The 16903-nt window shown below is 40.1% G+C and overlaps 1 protein-coding gene across 2 annotated transcripts; it reads right to left on the reverse strand.

Moving 5' to 3' along the window:
* Window positions 1-2683: 2683 nt before the first annotated feature.
* Window positions 2684-16022, reverse strand: LEO1 (LEO1 homolog, Paf1/RNA polymerase II complex component). 2 transcript variants are annotated; one of them, XM_019619376.2, is made up of 12 exons: window positions 15913-16022; window positions 14756-15481; window positions 14381-14494; window positions 13593-13687; window positions 12794-12939; window positions 12229-12313; window positions 11794-11888; window positions 11405-11539; window positions 10724-10859; window positions 10196-10382; window positions 9829-9926; window positions 2684-6832 (listed from the first exon to the last, which is right to left on the reverse strand). In XM_019619376.2, exons 1-12 carry the CDS (start codon window positions 15968-15970, stop codon window positions 6728-6730), a joined length of 1980 nt encoding a protein of 659 aa, XP_019474921.1. In that variant the 5' UTR covers window positions 15971-16022; the 3' UTR covers window positions 2684-6727. The 2 variants fall into 2 exon arrangements, with proteins under 2 accessions (XP_019474921.1, XP_003209488.1); XM_003209440.4 differs by having other exon boundaries at window positions 14387-14494; window positions 15913-16021.
* Window positions 16023-16903: the final 881 nt, after the last annotated feature.

The raw sequence follows: 16903 nt of genomic DNA on the forward strand, positions 1-16903 counted from the left end.
CACTCAAGGCAACCATGAACGAGTGGCTTCCAAAAGAAAAAGCTGTCCACAGGACTGAGCTGTCTGATTGCAGGACCTAGCCACATCACCAAAGGGCAAGAAGGAACCCTACTGAAGGACAGGAATGAGCCTTTCACCACTGCCTACTCCAGAAGCATAAAATCACTGCCAGTGGAGATCCCGGGGAAACGTTATCTAAATGGTTACAGCAACACATTCTTGTGATCAACCAGAGAAGCATTGTAAGTAACCAAAATACATGTACAGATGTTACTTATGTGATAAGAACATGGGCAGGCAGAGCTGCAGAAAACTCGCTCAGCCAACATCAGGCAGCTCCTGCTATCCCTGAACATTCCCCTACCCGTATGATTGAGTACACTTAAACGCAGACACAAATAGTTTAATATCCAAACAAACATCTGTATTTATAGCAGTATCCCATCTAACACGTACACAGAGCAGCCAGATCGAGACAGCTGGTTGTCAACACAAAAATCTATTCAGTGTTTACCCCACTACCCATGACTAAGCATGACTCTAAGAGAAAAAAAGTACTCTTGTGTTCTGATGAAGATAAAACCCCATATTAGGATACTTTGACTCAGTGAATAGCAATGTCTTAAGAGTACTGTGGTCAACTGAATTTCTCTTGCCTAAACTAAAGGTTAAATAAGCTGGGAGAAACAGACAGGGAGACATAAATCACTTTTTATAAAACTGCATTCCTCACTCTGGACTGCAATGGACAGCATTCAGAAGCTGCCGATGCAGTATCTATATTGCAGGTTGCTGGCTCATTCTGTATGTTCTCAGAAAAGTTTCAATGTGGAGCTGAAATTAATACTGACTGTGACCAGGCATGTCATGGAACTGCACGCTTTGCTGGGTGCTGAAATTAGGACCAGTTTGTCTTGATAACTTCAGAGGACAATAATAAATTCCCTTATTTTCTATCGAATACATTTGTCTATCTTTTCCTTCCAAGCATGCTTTATTTGCACATCCTACTTAAAACCTCATTTTCTCAGGGAATCTGATCCCCTCTCTTATCTGAAACAGATAAATCTCCTGTTTCTATAGCAATGCCTGATCACATAGTGACAGGTCAAGGCTTCAGTTAGCATTCTACTAGACAACACACCTCTTCTAGCCTTTTACAAACATCCATAAATACTCACCAGGGCCTATAACACGTTTGATGCCACCCTCATTAGATGAATAGACAGATTTTCTTCCTTACAACATCCTTCATATCCTTGACTGAGTTCTTAAAGTTCACTGGGCTAAGGATCCTGTGTGTTTATTCTGGAAGCTATTTCATCTCTGCAGTACTTTAGCTTAGACTGGCTATCCTCACCATAAGCCCAAACATTTTTGAAAGTGTCTATCCTTCTTGTAAATCATAAGGAAGATACAGTAAAATGGTTTAAGACTTCCAAGAAGAAAAAACAGGAACATTACCTACATCACAAGAAAATTCACAGAACTGTTGGGTAGAAAAACAGACAAACACTTTTAGTCAGTAAGCTAACACTCTGCTATTCCTGTCCTTGCTATTTAAGCCTCTTGTTTCATCATCAGTTGTGAAGCTGCAACTCATTGCCAATACTTTTCAAAATGATTGTAGGTATTCTGCATGTTTTCTCCAAGGGAAAAATGTTCTCATTTCCTTTCCGAAGAAACAGAAAAGAAAAAAATATGGAGTGCCAAGACAGGAAATTCAATCCAATCTGACACATAACAAGTAGAAATGAGGGTATGCAGAAAGGATAACAACTGAAGTTGTGTTGATGTTAATGTGAAAGATTTATCTATCTACAGAAGATATATGTCAGACTCTGGATTACGTGTTTCCCTCAAACCAACAATGATTAACTTGCTTGCAAGAAAGAAGAAAGCCTCTAACACTGTAAACTGCTGGTGGTTGAGTTTTTTCCAGTTACTTCTGTGAGGGAAAAAAACAGAAAGAAAAACAACCCACCATGTTTTAGCCACGACACTTTGTCTTGATCCTTCCTTATCTGCTGTAGGATGCACTCCTCCCTTCACAAACAGTATAGTCTGAGTAGCAGTTTATTTTAAGCTGAAAAATAAGACTGGGAGATGACAAGCTCACATAGTTTAAATACAGTTACCTTCTCACATATTTGTAAACAAAACTTGATGCTGCTGGCATTACATACAAGCAGAACCAGCACTGGACTTACAGCAATAGTAGGTTACACATCTCACAGTACAACCCTCAGCCAACCAAGCAGGACAACTTCCCAAACATGAGCACTATGTACAAGAGTACTGAACACCCAAATGAAAGATGCTGATTACTGCCGTTGCCAAACACTTTTTATTCCTTTACATATGAAAATGAGAGAGGTCCTTGAGTATCCATGCAAAAAAAAAGAAAAAAAAGAAAAAAAAAGAAAAAAGATTTACTGTAGAGCTCAACAACGAATCCTATTCTAAGAGCCCATTCTGTAAATTTGTATCATACATCTTTACACTGACAGACAAAGAAGGAAAAAAGCCACCAGATAACTGACAAATCATCACACTAGGATTAGCGTGCCTTTTCCAGTTACATTATGAAGGGTTATGAGGAGAACAGGAATAGCATGAAAACACAAAAAGTTAATTCAGTCATAGGATAGAAAAAAGAGGGCGTGATAGTTGGCACTTTCACTGTTTTTTAGGACTTTATTTATGTTTCATTTACAATATATGAAGAATACAGTGTATATATGATTCCATGGCTATCAGTAACTGCAGGAATGCCATTCTTTCCCAGAAAATTTCATTGTAATTCAAAAGACATGAGGTTACTTTTGTTCATAAACTGGCTCTACAGTCTCTCATTTCTTCATGAAATAATGGAGAAAACAAAGCAACAAATAAAAACTTTCTAGTTAGGTTTCCACTTTAATAACTCTTTTTCCCCCCAAGTATCAGTCCATTACAGTTCTGAAACCATAAAAACTACCTTTAGAAAAAAAAATGTTAAAAAAGTCTTGTGTAAAGGATTTTTTTTTTTTTTTGGTTCAGATTCTGTCTGAAAATGATTTCAGCAGGGATTTACTTAATTTTATGTCATTTTCTCAACTACTTAAGCTTATATAATTCATCAGAATGCCCAAGAGTTTTAAAGCAATTAAAGATACAAGCTAGCAGTCAACACTTGTTTCAGCTTTTCTGTAAGTCTTTCATGTCCAGACAAGCACTAAAAAACCCCAGCTCAAGTGAAAGGGCATCACTAGGCAACATGAGGTGTTAGTCACACTGCTCTCCACAAGCACTTCCAAGTCAAGCCACAGGCAAGTGTCTCAGTGTTACAACAGCGTGGCTAAATTTCACAAATCTAATATGTAAAACTTCTATAACTAATATTAGAAGAACATTTATCAGAAACAAAATCTTCTCCTTCTTTCCATGTAACAATCTCTATGCATTCAGTAACACTCAGCTTGACCACCAGCATAAAGCTGTTAGAGAAAAGACTCCACTAGAATGGGCTGACACCCTGGGCTCCTGTGTGCACTGGCTGAGAAATAAATACCTATAACTTCATTGGAAAGTCACCATCTCATGTTTAGCACATTCCTGTAGCTGCAGCTTCACATCTGAGCCGAGTTAAAACTTGCTGCCACACACAGAACTGTCCTGTTCTACCCCTTGCACCACCTCCAGTCACAACCGACACACCAACGTGCCAGCTGAGGCACCTACACCAGTAGAAAACTATCAACTACCTGCTACCAGGTCATGTTAAGTTTTCAAAAAACAGTCAAGTGAATGTTCACACCTCTGCTAAAGAGAGCATCCTTCTGCCAAATCCCCTGATGCCCTCATGACTGTGCCAACTTACTGGGCTGGCTGCCATGTTCACATGGCCAATGAGGTAGTTCTGTTGGCCTATCATCTGGCACAAAACTCCAGCACAGCAGAAAATTAGTTTCCTGGGTGTTTAGCAAATTCATTCAGGTATTGCCAAACCTGCTGCTAGGAAGAGAGAAGAACTGCATGGGCAGCTGCACCCTTCTGAGGGCAGCCCATGATCCCTCAGGCTTGCTGTAGCATGAAAACTGTCAACTTGCATGGCTAGGATGGAAGAAAATGCTACTCAGTGCTAAAAAGAAAACTCCTGTTCAGCAATTGGCAAGTATACAGTTGAACAACAGACCTGAAACAACAAAACTATATAGCTAGGAACACCTTTCTGTGATGGTCTCAAGACAACCTATCCTACCTTCTACCACTAGCCAGAAAATCTAACGCTCAGCTCATCATCAGCTCTTCAAACAGATTTTTGGAAATTGTTCAAATCATAACCTTTCTGGAAGAAGTACTCTGGTCAGTTTGTACAAAAGTAAATACAGTTCATCTACTTGTTCTTCTCCTTACACATTTTAGTTTCAGCTTCAGATTTCTGATTTGGGTAAGAAAAAAACAATTCCAAGTAATTCTCACATACTTGGAGGCTGGGAAAAGGGAGAACAAAAAACTGTCTGGGTGAAACAAAGCTGTACATTACACACCCAAGCAACAAATACTGTGGATAAGACAAAGTTCATTCAAGCGACTTTAATTAAAAGGTGATTGTTAAACCAATTTAGGCTGAGAAAACACTTTCTAAAATTCCATGTTTTAATAAGACTGTGAAAGAGAAATTTACAAAAGAAGACAGTAGAAAAAAACCACTTCTTTTAATCTTTTAAATCCACAAAAGCCTCATTTTTGGAAGCTAAAGTAGCCCACTTACTAACTAAAGGCTTAGTCAGCATCAAACCTGTAAGAGCGATTAAATCATTTTCACTCTTCGGAATATAGTAAAAATAACCGATGCTTTAATTAAACTGACATTAAGCAAATACATCAGCAGTGAAATGGTGGTGTGTTTCCATACACTTTGCTTTGCTGCTTAGGAGGTATCTGGGAGACTTTGACATGAAAGTCTAGCATCCACATAGCATAAGAGACAACTCCCTTTTTCTACAGCTGGCTTATTTCTGAGCAGGTTACAACAGAAAAGCAGGTAACCACAAGTGAGGAGCCAGACTCCCAGCAGAGGTCTAACCTAAGAGGATTACAGGGTCAAAATTCAAGCAGATGGAGAAAGGTTTTATCTGCACAGGGAATAGAGGCAGAAACTCTTAGAAACAATTACAAAAGAAAAACAAGAACAGTTTCTCAGGCACTCAGACTTCAGAGTAGATATTTTTCACTTTGTTTTCATATTTGCAAGTGTCTACACCGCAGTCAGCTGCTGAGCAGAATATATTAACGTGTGCAGAGCTCAGTGCTCTGCAGCTAGAATGCTTCCCACACCTTCCAGGCAGGAAAAATGGAGGTAGAGTACTTCAGTAAACTGTTTGCCTAATTACACATTTCAAAGGCAAGACAGCCAGGTTAAAAGCTGTAACTCAACAGTTCTTATAGAAAAGCATAATTCATCTGGGCAGGAGAGAGATGAATAACATTTATTCTTACATAACTGTTAGCTACTTTATCTTACGAAACATAAATCCACACAGCAAACTTTCCATAGCACCACTCAATGCATTTAAAGAGGCATTAAGCTATGCTTTCTGCTTTCTTCCTGCTGGCTCTGTGAAGTTGCAAGCTTTCTAGGACTGTCAAAAGCCAGTTAAAAAACAACACAGATAACATGGAAATGCTATCTCACCAACAAGGAAAACTACACGTGGGAAATATAATCTTAAAGAGTGGAAAAGATGAGACATTTCTTGTAGCCTCTCATTTTGCAATGCTATTTGCATAATCAAATAAGGTGTTTAAAAATAGCATAAAAGCAGCAATGATTCTGTCCACAATATTTTCCTCCATCGTCTTTTAGCCAACCAGTAACAACAGGAAAATGCATCATAAGGTTGTATGAGATTACAAAATGGTATTACTAGGGTATGTATTCACAGTGCAGCTCACTGCGGTTGTTAAAGAAGTCTTTCATGCACTTGCAGAAATTCATTAGTTTTGTATAAACAAGTGCTTCTATTCCGACATTTACATCGCTAATGTGATTGTTATTAATGCTAACACTCAGGTAAAACATGGATTTTTGTTCAATTTATGAAAAAAATAAACATCTTATGTGGTTGGTTTAACTATTCTAACTACAGAAACTTCAGTTTACTCAGAGTAGACATGATAAGAAATACATTCAGTCAAAAAAATCAAAATATAACAGCATAGTAATGTATGTAGGATGTCCACAGCCAGCAGTAAATAAGGAAAGTGAGGAAAAAACAGTATGGTACTGTACCACTCATATGTTACTCCAAATCTTCTGTACAAATGGTAACCTTCACCTCCATAACCTGTCTGGGAAAACTTACAATTTAAGCATTCTATATGAAGATTATGATTTCTTCTAATAAACTCAGTAAGACCACTAATTTATTCACTTTTATTCAGTTGTACAACCAGTTTGTACTATAGTTTTCAAAACTGAAATGTACTGTACAAGATTTAAAAACTGATGCTGTGATGATCCCCTTTGCAGCTGCTGCTGCAGTAAGATAAGATGTAAAAATATGAGAAAGTAAAAAAGAAAGAAACCAACTTTTATTCACACCAGAAACACAAATTTCAATGGAATTTTCCTTTATCAAAATAACCCCAATATGGCTACTTACATCTTTGCTGTAAGAGAACTGTACAATTTATATATAAATATGTATATATAAAAAGCAACTTTTGTGCTCCCTCAATGTTAATCGTCATCATCTTCCTCTTCATCACTGATGACATACTTCTTATGCTTCTTACTTGCTTTGTCATCATCCTCTGCTTTTCTCTTTCCAGAAGGCTCCCCTTCCTTAAGGCAAGAAAGGACAAAAATTAAAAAAATATTCAAGCTAAAATAAAAAACAGCCTCAGAACAACAACAAAAAGGATTTTTTTGAAGGAAAAGTAAAATTGTTTGTTCTAGTCTTTCCACCTCATGCCTCTCTAGTGCTGCACTTCATTGGTCAGCATTGGCTCCAGTCTCAAACCCCAAACCAAGAGGGTCCACAATACAGCTGCACCTCCATCTACCTCAATGGGAATGCATCAATACCTGCTTCAAAATTAACGACTGTGTAAGAGTAATTTATCTCCCAGACTGGGTTTATGGTGTGTGTAATATCACTATCAGCAGTTACGAATTAAGGAGATAAGCTTAACATTTCCCTCAGATTCCTAACACTGGGGTTCTACATACTTTGAAAGGAAGTGCTATTTAGACAGTGACAAAAGCCTACAAGTCTTGTGAGTATGGATAATTCCTGGAATTCGCAGGGAAATTTTCAACACGGAGCAGCTTTCTCTTCAGACAGTCTGGAGAGCTTTGCTCAGCTGTCAGACTACTGATACTTGCAAACCTCAAGCTAGAGCTACTGAAAGAAAAACAACACAAAAAAACCATGAATTGGCAGGTGTTTGTGTCTACCACATTCTGGCATAAAGGAAAAAGACTGATAAGGAACCACTGGTACTAAGAAACAATCCCACAGCTTACAGTCCTAGAAATACAGCGTAAGAGGCTTCAAAGGGCTGGTCATGGGAACTCCAATCAGTGTGACTTCAGTTACTCAGAGGAATTCACAAAGAATTTGACATGAGCCGATCACTTGAGATAACTTACAGCCTGTTTTGTTGGTTTTTTTGCTGTTAAAGCACCTCACACCATTTAATTAAAATTCCTAAAATACAGACTCTAATGCATGAAGCAAACTGAAATCTAGTGTTTTTCTGCACATCATAGAATCACGGAATGGCCTGGGTTGAAAAGGACCTTAAGGATCATCTAGTTTTACCCCCTTGCTGTGGGCAGGGTTGCCAACTTCTAGACCATATAAAATAGAATACTTGTCCATCTCTTTTATTACATCTTAAAACTTGTAGAAAAATGTCTTACTTGATGACACAGGTCTTTGCTGTAAAAACAACCCTAACAGCAAAAACAGGTGAGTGGTTCACAGTGCAGAGTTCTAGAAGAAATACTGCAATTATGTAAAAACTATTTGTGAACTAAAGAACAGGCAAAAACCCAACTAGCAGATTCTGATTAACCAGGTGGCCTACAACACAGGCCCAAATTGCTTCAGGTTACCTTGTCAATATGTAGAGTTCAACTTCTTTTTTTTCCTGTCACACATTTCTAGATAATCTGTTTGTAACAATACTGCAGGCTGGATGACCAATTAAATACAGAGCCAACAGTTTGATTGTTAATCTAAACACATTTACACCAGTTCAGTTTAAATCAGCCTTCTAGGCACCGCTTCGATCCAAAGTGTTCTGAGGATACTTGTTCACACTACAAATCATTAATTGCTAGTGCAAAACTCATCAATTTTGACACAAAGGATGAGTGGCAACTCAATTACAGTTTAAAAAGAAGAGTAACTTTGGAAATACCCTCAGGCATAAATAACCTAATCTCCTCTTCCATTAGTTAATTTTATTTATTAAGAGCAACACACATTAATTGGATTTTAAGAAGCAGCAAGAGACAACACAGCCTTTCTAATTACTTATTATTCAAAACATTTTATTTTATATTAATGTTGAGTTAGAATGGTGAGAATCTGAATTAGGAAGGAAATTTAAGCATGGAAAACAAATTAGTATGGGTGGGAATCTCAATCACAGCTACTTCCTCAGAACATTTATTCTCTTATAATTTAGCTGGGCTATTGTTAAGGACTCACCTTCCTATGTGCAGAATATCCTCATTAATTACAGTAGTGGTAGCATGCCACACGCTGATAAAAGGTATTAATAATAGACTGACGTTTTCACCACTGCTAACCAACTGTTAGCAGGACAAAGATCTGGGCTGTGCTGTTGACTGACAGCACACAAAAGCAAGTCCAATGCTTCATATATACAGATACTGTACTTTCAATGAGCACGTAGGAAGTAAGCTGTGCACTACTGGCTGGATTTCATAAAGCAGAGCTGCAGCACCCCTTTGTGGCTCTGACAGGAATACTGCCTTTACAGCGTGCAACTGTAAAATGGAGGCTACCGTTCTCAAGCAGCAGAGAAACACAGTTAACAAAACCTTTCTTCTGAGACACTAGAACTGCAAAATCCCAACATTGCTACATTGCAAACTAACAGCTAGCAGTATCTTGTCCATAAAATAAATCTACTAGCACCAAACAGAGCTCTCAAAATTACAGTTTGGTCTAGCATGCTACACGTAACTGAAGGACAGTGACTGAAAAATCTAGGACAAGAGCTAACTCCAACAGTTAAAATAGTCTCTTAAGGGAAACGGTGATATTAAACCAAAGCTGAACAAAGCATTGAAAAACGTTCCATAAATTAATACTGACCTATCCAAACTTCTGCACGTTACTCTATACATAAACATTCAATTAAATAAAATATAATCTACAGTGAAACAGGACTGGAAGATGAATCAAACCGGCATGGCAGCACAAAAACACCTCTTGTAACCTACGAGGTAGTAGGTAGTAAGAATCTAATTAAGCTTAGGAGACAACACTGCAGTAGGAATCTGGTATTAAGTCTTTTTCCTCTCTGCATGATTTTGTTGAAGTCACTTTACACTGCACAGCATCTGCTTTTCTGTGCTATTAGCAGTAAAAATAAGGATCTCCTTCGGGTATCACTCATATCTGTAAACCAATGCAGTAAATAAGAAATAGGCATGATTAATTAATCAGCCTGCCAACACAAATCTTATGCTAATCACAGCAAAACTGAAACTACAAAAATGTCAGCTTCACAAACTGTATTAAGTGCATGTTCCAGACTGAAAATGAGTAGTTATTAAAGAACAAAGTCATCTTTTACCTCATCACTAGTAAGTTTCTTTGCCTTGAGTAGTCTTTGTGTTTTATCTTCATCTGAGCCTTCATCACTGTCTGAAGAGTAGATTCTAGCTCGTTCCTCTACAGAGAAAAATGAGAAGATAAATATTTATCTGAAATTGCTGAGAAAAAGACAGTATGAAAAATACTCCTTGTACATTTAGTCCCACAATAATCACACAGAATCTAATCTAAATATTATTAAATGAAATAAACTTGCATGAACTGAACTCTCATCTCTTCATGTATCAAATTAAGTGGCAAAACATAATCTTATCAGGATTCTCCCGTGATATAAATCCACCTGAATTACAAAGGCCCTACTTAACTACTGGTAAGGTTTACTTTACCTCTGATGCCACCTTTGTATCTGTTTTTGATAGCTGCTAGACTGATCGCATCATCTCCCTCATCCTCTTCTTCATAGCGGTCGGGTTCTAAATAATTTGCACTCAGACCACGCTGGTGCTGCTTCTCCCTCATTCTTCGCTGCTGAGATTCTCTGCGAATGGAAGCTCTTAATCTCTCCTCTTCTTTCTGTCCAAAGGAAGCAGCAAAATATAAAGGATGAGTCAAACATAATAAAAATCTCGGTAGTCTACTGTAGCTTTTGAAATCCTCTCACAGCAGTGGAAAGAGTGCATAGAATTCTGATTTTTTTTTTTGTAATCTGTAAGATTAAGCAATTTCAAAGAAAAAAACTGCATGTAGAAGCAGCACACACAGCTAACAATTACTACTTGTTACTCCAAAATAGACTGTTTTCCAAAAATACATCAAACGTTTAGAAATGTTCAACTACATTTCAGTTGTTTTTCTTTTTTTTTTTAATGATTTTAGATTAAATCAGCAGATACCAAAGTTCCATGTCAGAATACCTTAATCATTTCTGTGCGCTGAGACTCTGGATCACGACCTGCCATTGGCAAAATACGAATTTTCTGGGTCTTTGAACACCTATCTGCCAGAGACAGAGTCATCTTCCTGTGGGTGGCACTGTCTGTAGAGTGTGGCCTGTTGGAAAATCGCTTTGGGTTAAATACTTATAAAAAGAATCTATCCGTTTTCAAGTGACAATCACACAGCAGGTATACTTAAGATTTAAAGATTAATCTGCACAAAAGTAAAAGCATTACTACTATTGTGCACTGTAATAGCTACTGGAGACATCACTTCCTCTCTCAGCACCCTGTCTGCAATCCATTACCAGCCTAAAAAGTCATCCTCACATTTCACTTCAATATCCCAACTCATAATCATCACCCAGATAGCCACCATTCTGATTCAGATGGAGACTCGCCCTTCACAATACAAACTAAAATACATTTAAAAAGTAAATGAATACACGTAGCCTTGATACTGCAGTGAATAACAAACACATCAGCCTTTCAAAATGGGACATCCAGCTTAGGAAAAATCTTTCCCAAACCCTCCAAAAATAGCACATTCTTAGTAAACAGTTGAGCTCTGAAGGCTTACTAATTTCTATCTCTATGTACTAGTTACAGTACTTAATAGCAAAAGAAGTAGCACCACTGGATATAGAACATCACGTTTACCTGAAGGTCAACTTTGTCTTGAAAACAGCCTGTCCTTGCAGACCGGTCCCTTGTCTGATAAACAGATGGTTGTGATCTCCCTGCAGCGGTGCCTTGTACACATCAAAGACCTCATTTCCCAAGTGGAGAGACATGCTTAAAAGAGATTAATATATCAGTTACTTGATAAAGTCACTACAGTCTATTTTTTGCCTCATTTATAAACAGCGAAAGCCTTTGCGTTTCCCTTTAATAAATGGCCAATGACTGTATTTCACCGCAAACAAAGCAGAGCAGAACATTTTCAATGCACTGAGACTACACTAATTTTTGTTGCAAAGAACAGTCAATCACTTTTGCATGCTACAGCATGCCACTGTGAAAACAGGATGCAAAAAGTTCAAACCAACCTTCCATCCGACCACTTGACTATCCGGGCATTGCTTTCTCTAATCTCATTCCCTTCCTCATCTCGCCGCATCCGCCACCGTATTGTGTTTTCTACCTGTCAGAACAGCAACTTGTTGTTAAACTCACAGTGGAATACTGTGGTAAAATACACCCTATGCTGGTCAAGAATTACAGCTAGAAGGGCTATATAATCTGCTGTGTGATACAAAGAGATGAAGGTGAAAGGGGTGGCTCTTACAGGAGACAGGCAGTTGTTGAGAGTTTTTTAAAATTTGTTCTTTTTTTAGCATTACTAAAACTCAGCAATATTCTTCAGCAGTGAACTCATCCACACCTTTGGAACTTAAATCATAACTCATAACACCATTACGAAACTCCTGAAATAGACTTTGATGAAATGTGGTTTGGTGACCATAGAGAATATATACTTATACCTTAAGTTTTAATCTCGTTCTCCCTTCTTCATCAAGCATCTCCTCATCTTCAAACTCATCCTCATAATACTGGGGATCAAATGGTCTGTAATAAATTATACAATACGGTATTCATTCTTCTAGAAATTAATCCAGATTATTCTTGTGCACAATAACAGGTGCTTGAAAGGTTTAAATTATACACTGCACACAACAGGAGGCACTGCAGCTGCGAGACAGCCATTTCTGCAGTAATGTAACTTACTGCATTGATTCTGCACTGCAGGAGGCCAACTCAAGCATCTTCACCAGCATCAATTACAGCCACTTTAACATTCACACCCTCTCAATGGCTGCAGCTAAAGAAAGCAAGTCTGCTTCAGAACAAAACGTTTCCCTCAGGATAAAGAGGTCAGGGTTAAGTCTGGAAATAAATGCAGGTAATTTTATAAAAAGGCCCACTCACTAGCCTACACCCTACTGACCTATCCTCACTAATGAGTGCACCTTAATGTTATCCATTTTAAATACAACCAATATAATTAATTGTACTACAATTTGTACTGCATATTTAATATAGAATTACCTGGGCTCCACACTGAGAAAGTTGGGCAGCTTCACAAAATACAAATCGTTACCCAAGTCTGTGTTTACTTTTGGTATTTCTACCTCTATTCTTGTCTCTGGAATAGGCTCTTCCTCCTGCTGTTCTTGGCTCAGCCCATTCTCATCCTAATGGCAAAGAAGCACAATAGGAGCAAAAGTGAAAAATATCAGTCTGACTGTTGCTGGAATAAGTGCTTCCATTCTGACTGAGAAAAATTCCACTGGTATGTAGAGAGAGATCAGGAAGCTTCTCATAAACGCACTTGAACCTTTTCAGTAAAACCAATCCATTTTTATATGACACTGAAAGCCATTTCAAATACCAGTGGGAACTCGAGAAAACAAAGACAGAAAGGAAATAGCAAGAGAACTGACACACAGTTTTCAGCAAGGAATGAGAAAATAAGCATGGGATAAAATTAAAAAAAAATTCTTTAGTATCTTCAAGGCTCAAAATGAAAATATTTGTCAAACAGCTGTTGGTAGGGTACCAAGAAGACCTGTGAATTTGTATTTCTCTTGATGACAATCAAAGTGTAATCAGTGTATTCTTTTTTCCAAATGGAAGAAGTAGAGCAAGGCTGAGGGAAGGCATGTCTACATATCTAATACTGCTGTGCCTAAAACTCCAATCATTATTTTAGCTAGGGCAAAATTATCTGTAGATTCTTACTTAACACTGTTAACGCTTTTTCCATTAAAATATTATCAAACACATTGACGTTCCAGATCTCAAAGTGGAACAGTGGTTTCATTACTACAAAAGTCAGTCTACTCACAATGGGCTGTCCTGGAGTTGGTGGCTTGTCTTCCCCGTCGCTCCCTGAAGAAATGTCATCTGCTCCTCCAAACAGGTCCATGACGTCTGCGTGTTCTGGAGGAGAAAAATTACTGTTTTACAATACACATATATGGAAACATACATGCCCCTTCATCAAACACAAACACAGAAAAAATAATCCTTCACTTTTATCGCCACTTAAAATCACCTACAAAGTTTAAGAATCTCTAATTGTTATGAAGCACAGATTATTCTCTTATCCTGTGGAAAAAAATAAAAGATTCCCCTTGTTTTGAAGCTGGAGAGTCAGTGCTTTCCTGGAAAGTCTCTACTATGGAGAATCCAGGTGAAAATTGGCAACAGACAAATCAACAGTTAAAGTTCATCCTTTACTCAAGGAAACAGTTTAAATATTCATGACAAGCAACCTCACTGCAAACCTTGTAAGTTTTACTTCTTATTAAAAGCAACATCTTCTCTAGATCAGCAAAATATCAGTTTCTCAGGCTCCTGTGATAAGATGCACCACGAGCTTTGATAATGGGCTGTGAACCAACACTCACAAAAGAAAAGCTCTGTCCCTCATGGAGGAAACTGAGAGACGACAAAGCTAAAGAGAAATCACCAGGAGAAATATGGTGTGTGCTTCCTCACACAGCATCTTTTCTGTGCCCATGGCACTGCAGTTACACCACAGTGTGAATGCTATTGACTGTAACAAGTACCACAGCAGATAAATAATGGATTAAAAGACAAACAAACCAAAAGCCAAGAAACCAATCCCACCTTTACCTTTCTGGCCTTCTGTATCACTGTCCACCTCTGAATCTGATGCAATCGGTTTCTTTCGCTTCATTCGCAAGACTTCATCTTCACTATCACTGCCTCTTGCAGACTCTCCTAAGAAGCATAATTATTCTCAGCAGACTAAGAATTCTGTTTTACATATTTTAAAATTCCTTTTATTAATCAAGTTGTTTCAGATTAGAAGTAATTTAAACACACTGTAGTAAAAAAAAAAAACAACATTAAAAAGATGTCCATGTTTGAAAGTTACGTGATTAACGTTTAAGACAGAATTTTTCAAGCCAATATAAATGAAACAACGGAGAACAAACGAGGCTGTAAGAAGCAAACCATTACAACTGCACTGAATCCTACCAGATTTATGCTCCTGCTCCTCCTCATCAGAGTGCTGGGCCCTTTCATCATCGTCAGAGTTCTGCATCTTCTCCTCATCGGAGTGCTGGGCTCTTTCATCATCGTCTGAGTTTTGCATCTTCTCCTCGTCCGACACCTGCGGCCTCTCCTCATCATCAGAGTTCTGCATCTTCTCCTCGTCTGAGTTCTGGAGCCTCTCCTCATCATCAGACATCTGAGGCCTCTCATCTTCATCAGAGTTCTGCGCTTTCTCCTCATCGTCAGAGTTCTGCTGTCTCTCCTCATCATCAGAGTTCTGCTGTCGCTCCTCATCGTCTGACTGATCGCTTTTGTCCTCCTTGCCCCACTTCTCATCCTCCGAATGGGCCTTTTCTGAACCATCTCCCTCAGAATGGTGACTGCCCTCATCAGACCCGTGTCCCCGCTCGTCCTCCTCATCATCATGAGCAGCTTCTGAAGCGCTGTGCTGGTCCACGTCCGACTGATCGTTGTCTTCGTGCTCAGAGTGCCCTGAAGCTTCGGAGCGATTGTACGACCTCTCGGAGTGGTTGTCACTGCCCGTGTGATGGGAGGCTCCTTCGTCCTCACTGTCGTCTCCGAACAGCTCCTTGTTGCTGGGCTTTGCTGCCTCCCGCTCATCATCCTGCTCGCTGTCACTGCCCGAGGCGTTGCTGCCGGAGCCCAAGTTCTCTTGGTCAGAGTCAGAGTCTGAGCCGGAATCGGTGTCTGCAAAACAAACACCGCCTCTCAAAGTTAAGCCATCCCTACGAGGGGTCAAACAGGACACAGGCACGCGTTACCCAACAGCAGAACTACATGAGGCACAGAAGTTAGCTACAACAATAAAACATTTACCAACGACGACACAAAGAAGACCACAGGTACCACTCAATATGCCCAGCTATTACCTAAGATTCTAAAGCTCTGGGAGGAATAAGCCGTTACACAAAGCAAAGAACTCTCAGGCAGTGCCCGTTGCCAGGCGCTGCATCGCTGTCCCTTAAGACGCCTGTAACCAGAGCATGTGAAGAGTATGGAGCCAGCAGGCTGCACACCCCCACCCCCACGCGGTAACCCGACCAAAGCCCGGCGTTCCGCCCTGCTTTGCGGGAAGGCCTCGGGCGGGAGGGCCGGTACACAGCAGCTAACGGCCGCACCTTTCTGCTCGGCCTCCGAGTCGGCGTCGCTGCCGAACAGTTCCTCCATGTCGGCCATGGCGGCTGCACGCGCCGGCGCCGCGCAGTGACGCGATACGGAGCGCCGGGGGCTGCATCCGGGTGGGGGAGGAGGAGAGGGAGAAACGGCTCCCTCTGAGCTCCACCGCCCTCTTCCGCCTCCACAGCACCGCCCTCAGCAGCAGCGCGGTGCGAGGTGCGCCCGCCCATTGCGCGGCGCGCTGCCATCTTGTGAAGCGGGAGGTGTGTGCTAAGGGAGAACTACACCTGCACACCACCGCCACCTCTCTCCCCAAAAAAGCGCATTTTAATAGTCTTCGTACAACACTTGTAGGAAGTATTTGATCTAAGGCCTGAGCAACAGAGTTGCTGGGAATACAGCAGTAAAATCAGCACAGTGGTGTTAGTACGTTCCGCAGCAACGCCACCACAAAGCCTGTATGGGGATGCACCCACCTCCCTTTGTCAGCTGCCTGACCGCCTCCTGTCACGTCAACTGCACTGCTCAGCTTGGCATCATCTGCAAATTTGCTGGGGGTGCACTCAATCCCATCATCTGTGTCACTGACAAAGATGTTGAAGAGTACTGGTCCCTCCCTGGCACCGCTCCTCACCAGCCTCCACCTGGACATATTGCTGCTGACCACAACCCTCTGCCAACAACCATCCGGCCAATTCTTTATCCACCAACTAGTCCAGCTTTCAAATCCATGTTTCTCCAATCTAGAAATAAAGGCATGGTACAGGACCACGTCAAAGGCCTTGCACAAGTCCACGTAGATGACAGCAGTCACCTTTCCTATGTCCACCAGTGCTGTCACTCCATCATAGAAGTCTGCCAGATTGGTCAGGCGCAATCTGCCCTTAGTACAGCCATACTCTCAGATCATTTCACCTAGTGCATGCCTTAGTATCTCTTTCAGGCAGATCTGCTCCATGATCTTCCCGGGAACAGACATGAGGCTCACCTACC

Source organism: Meleagris gallopavo, chromosome 12, assembly GCF_000146605.3.
Source record: "Meleagris gallopavo isolate NT-WF06-2002-E0010 breed Aviagen turkey brand Nicholas breeding stock chromosome 12, Turkey_5.1, whole genome shotgun sequence".
Taxonomy (NCBI): Eukaryota; Metazoa; Chordata; class Aves; order Galliformes; family Phasianidae; genus Meleagris; species Meleagris gallopavo.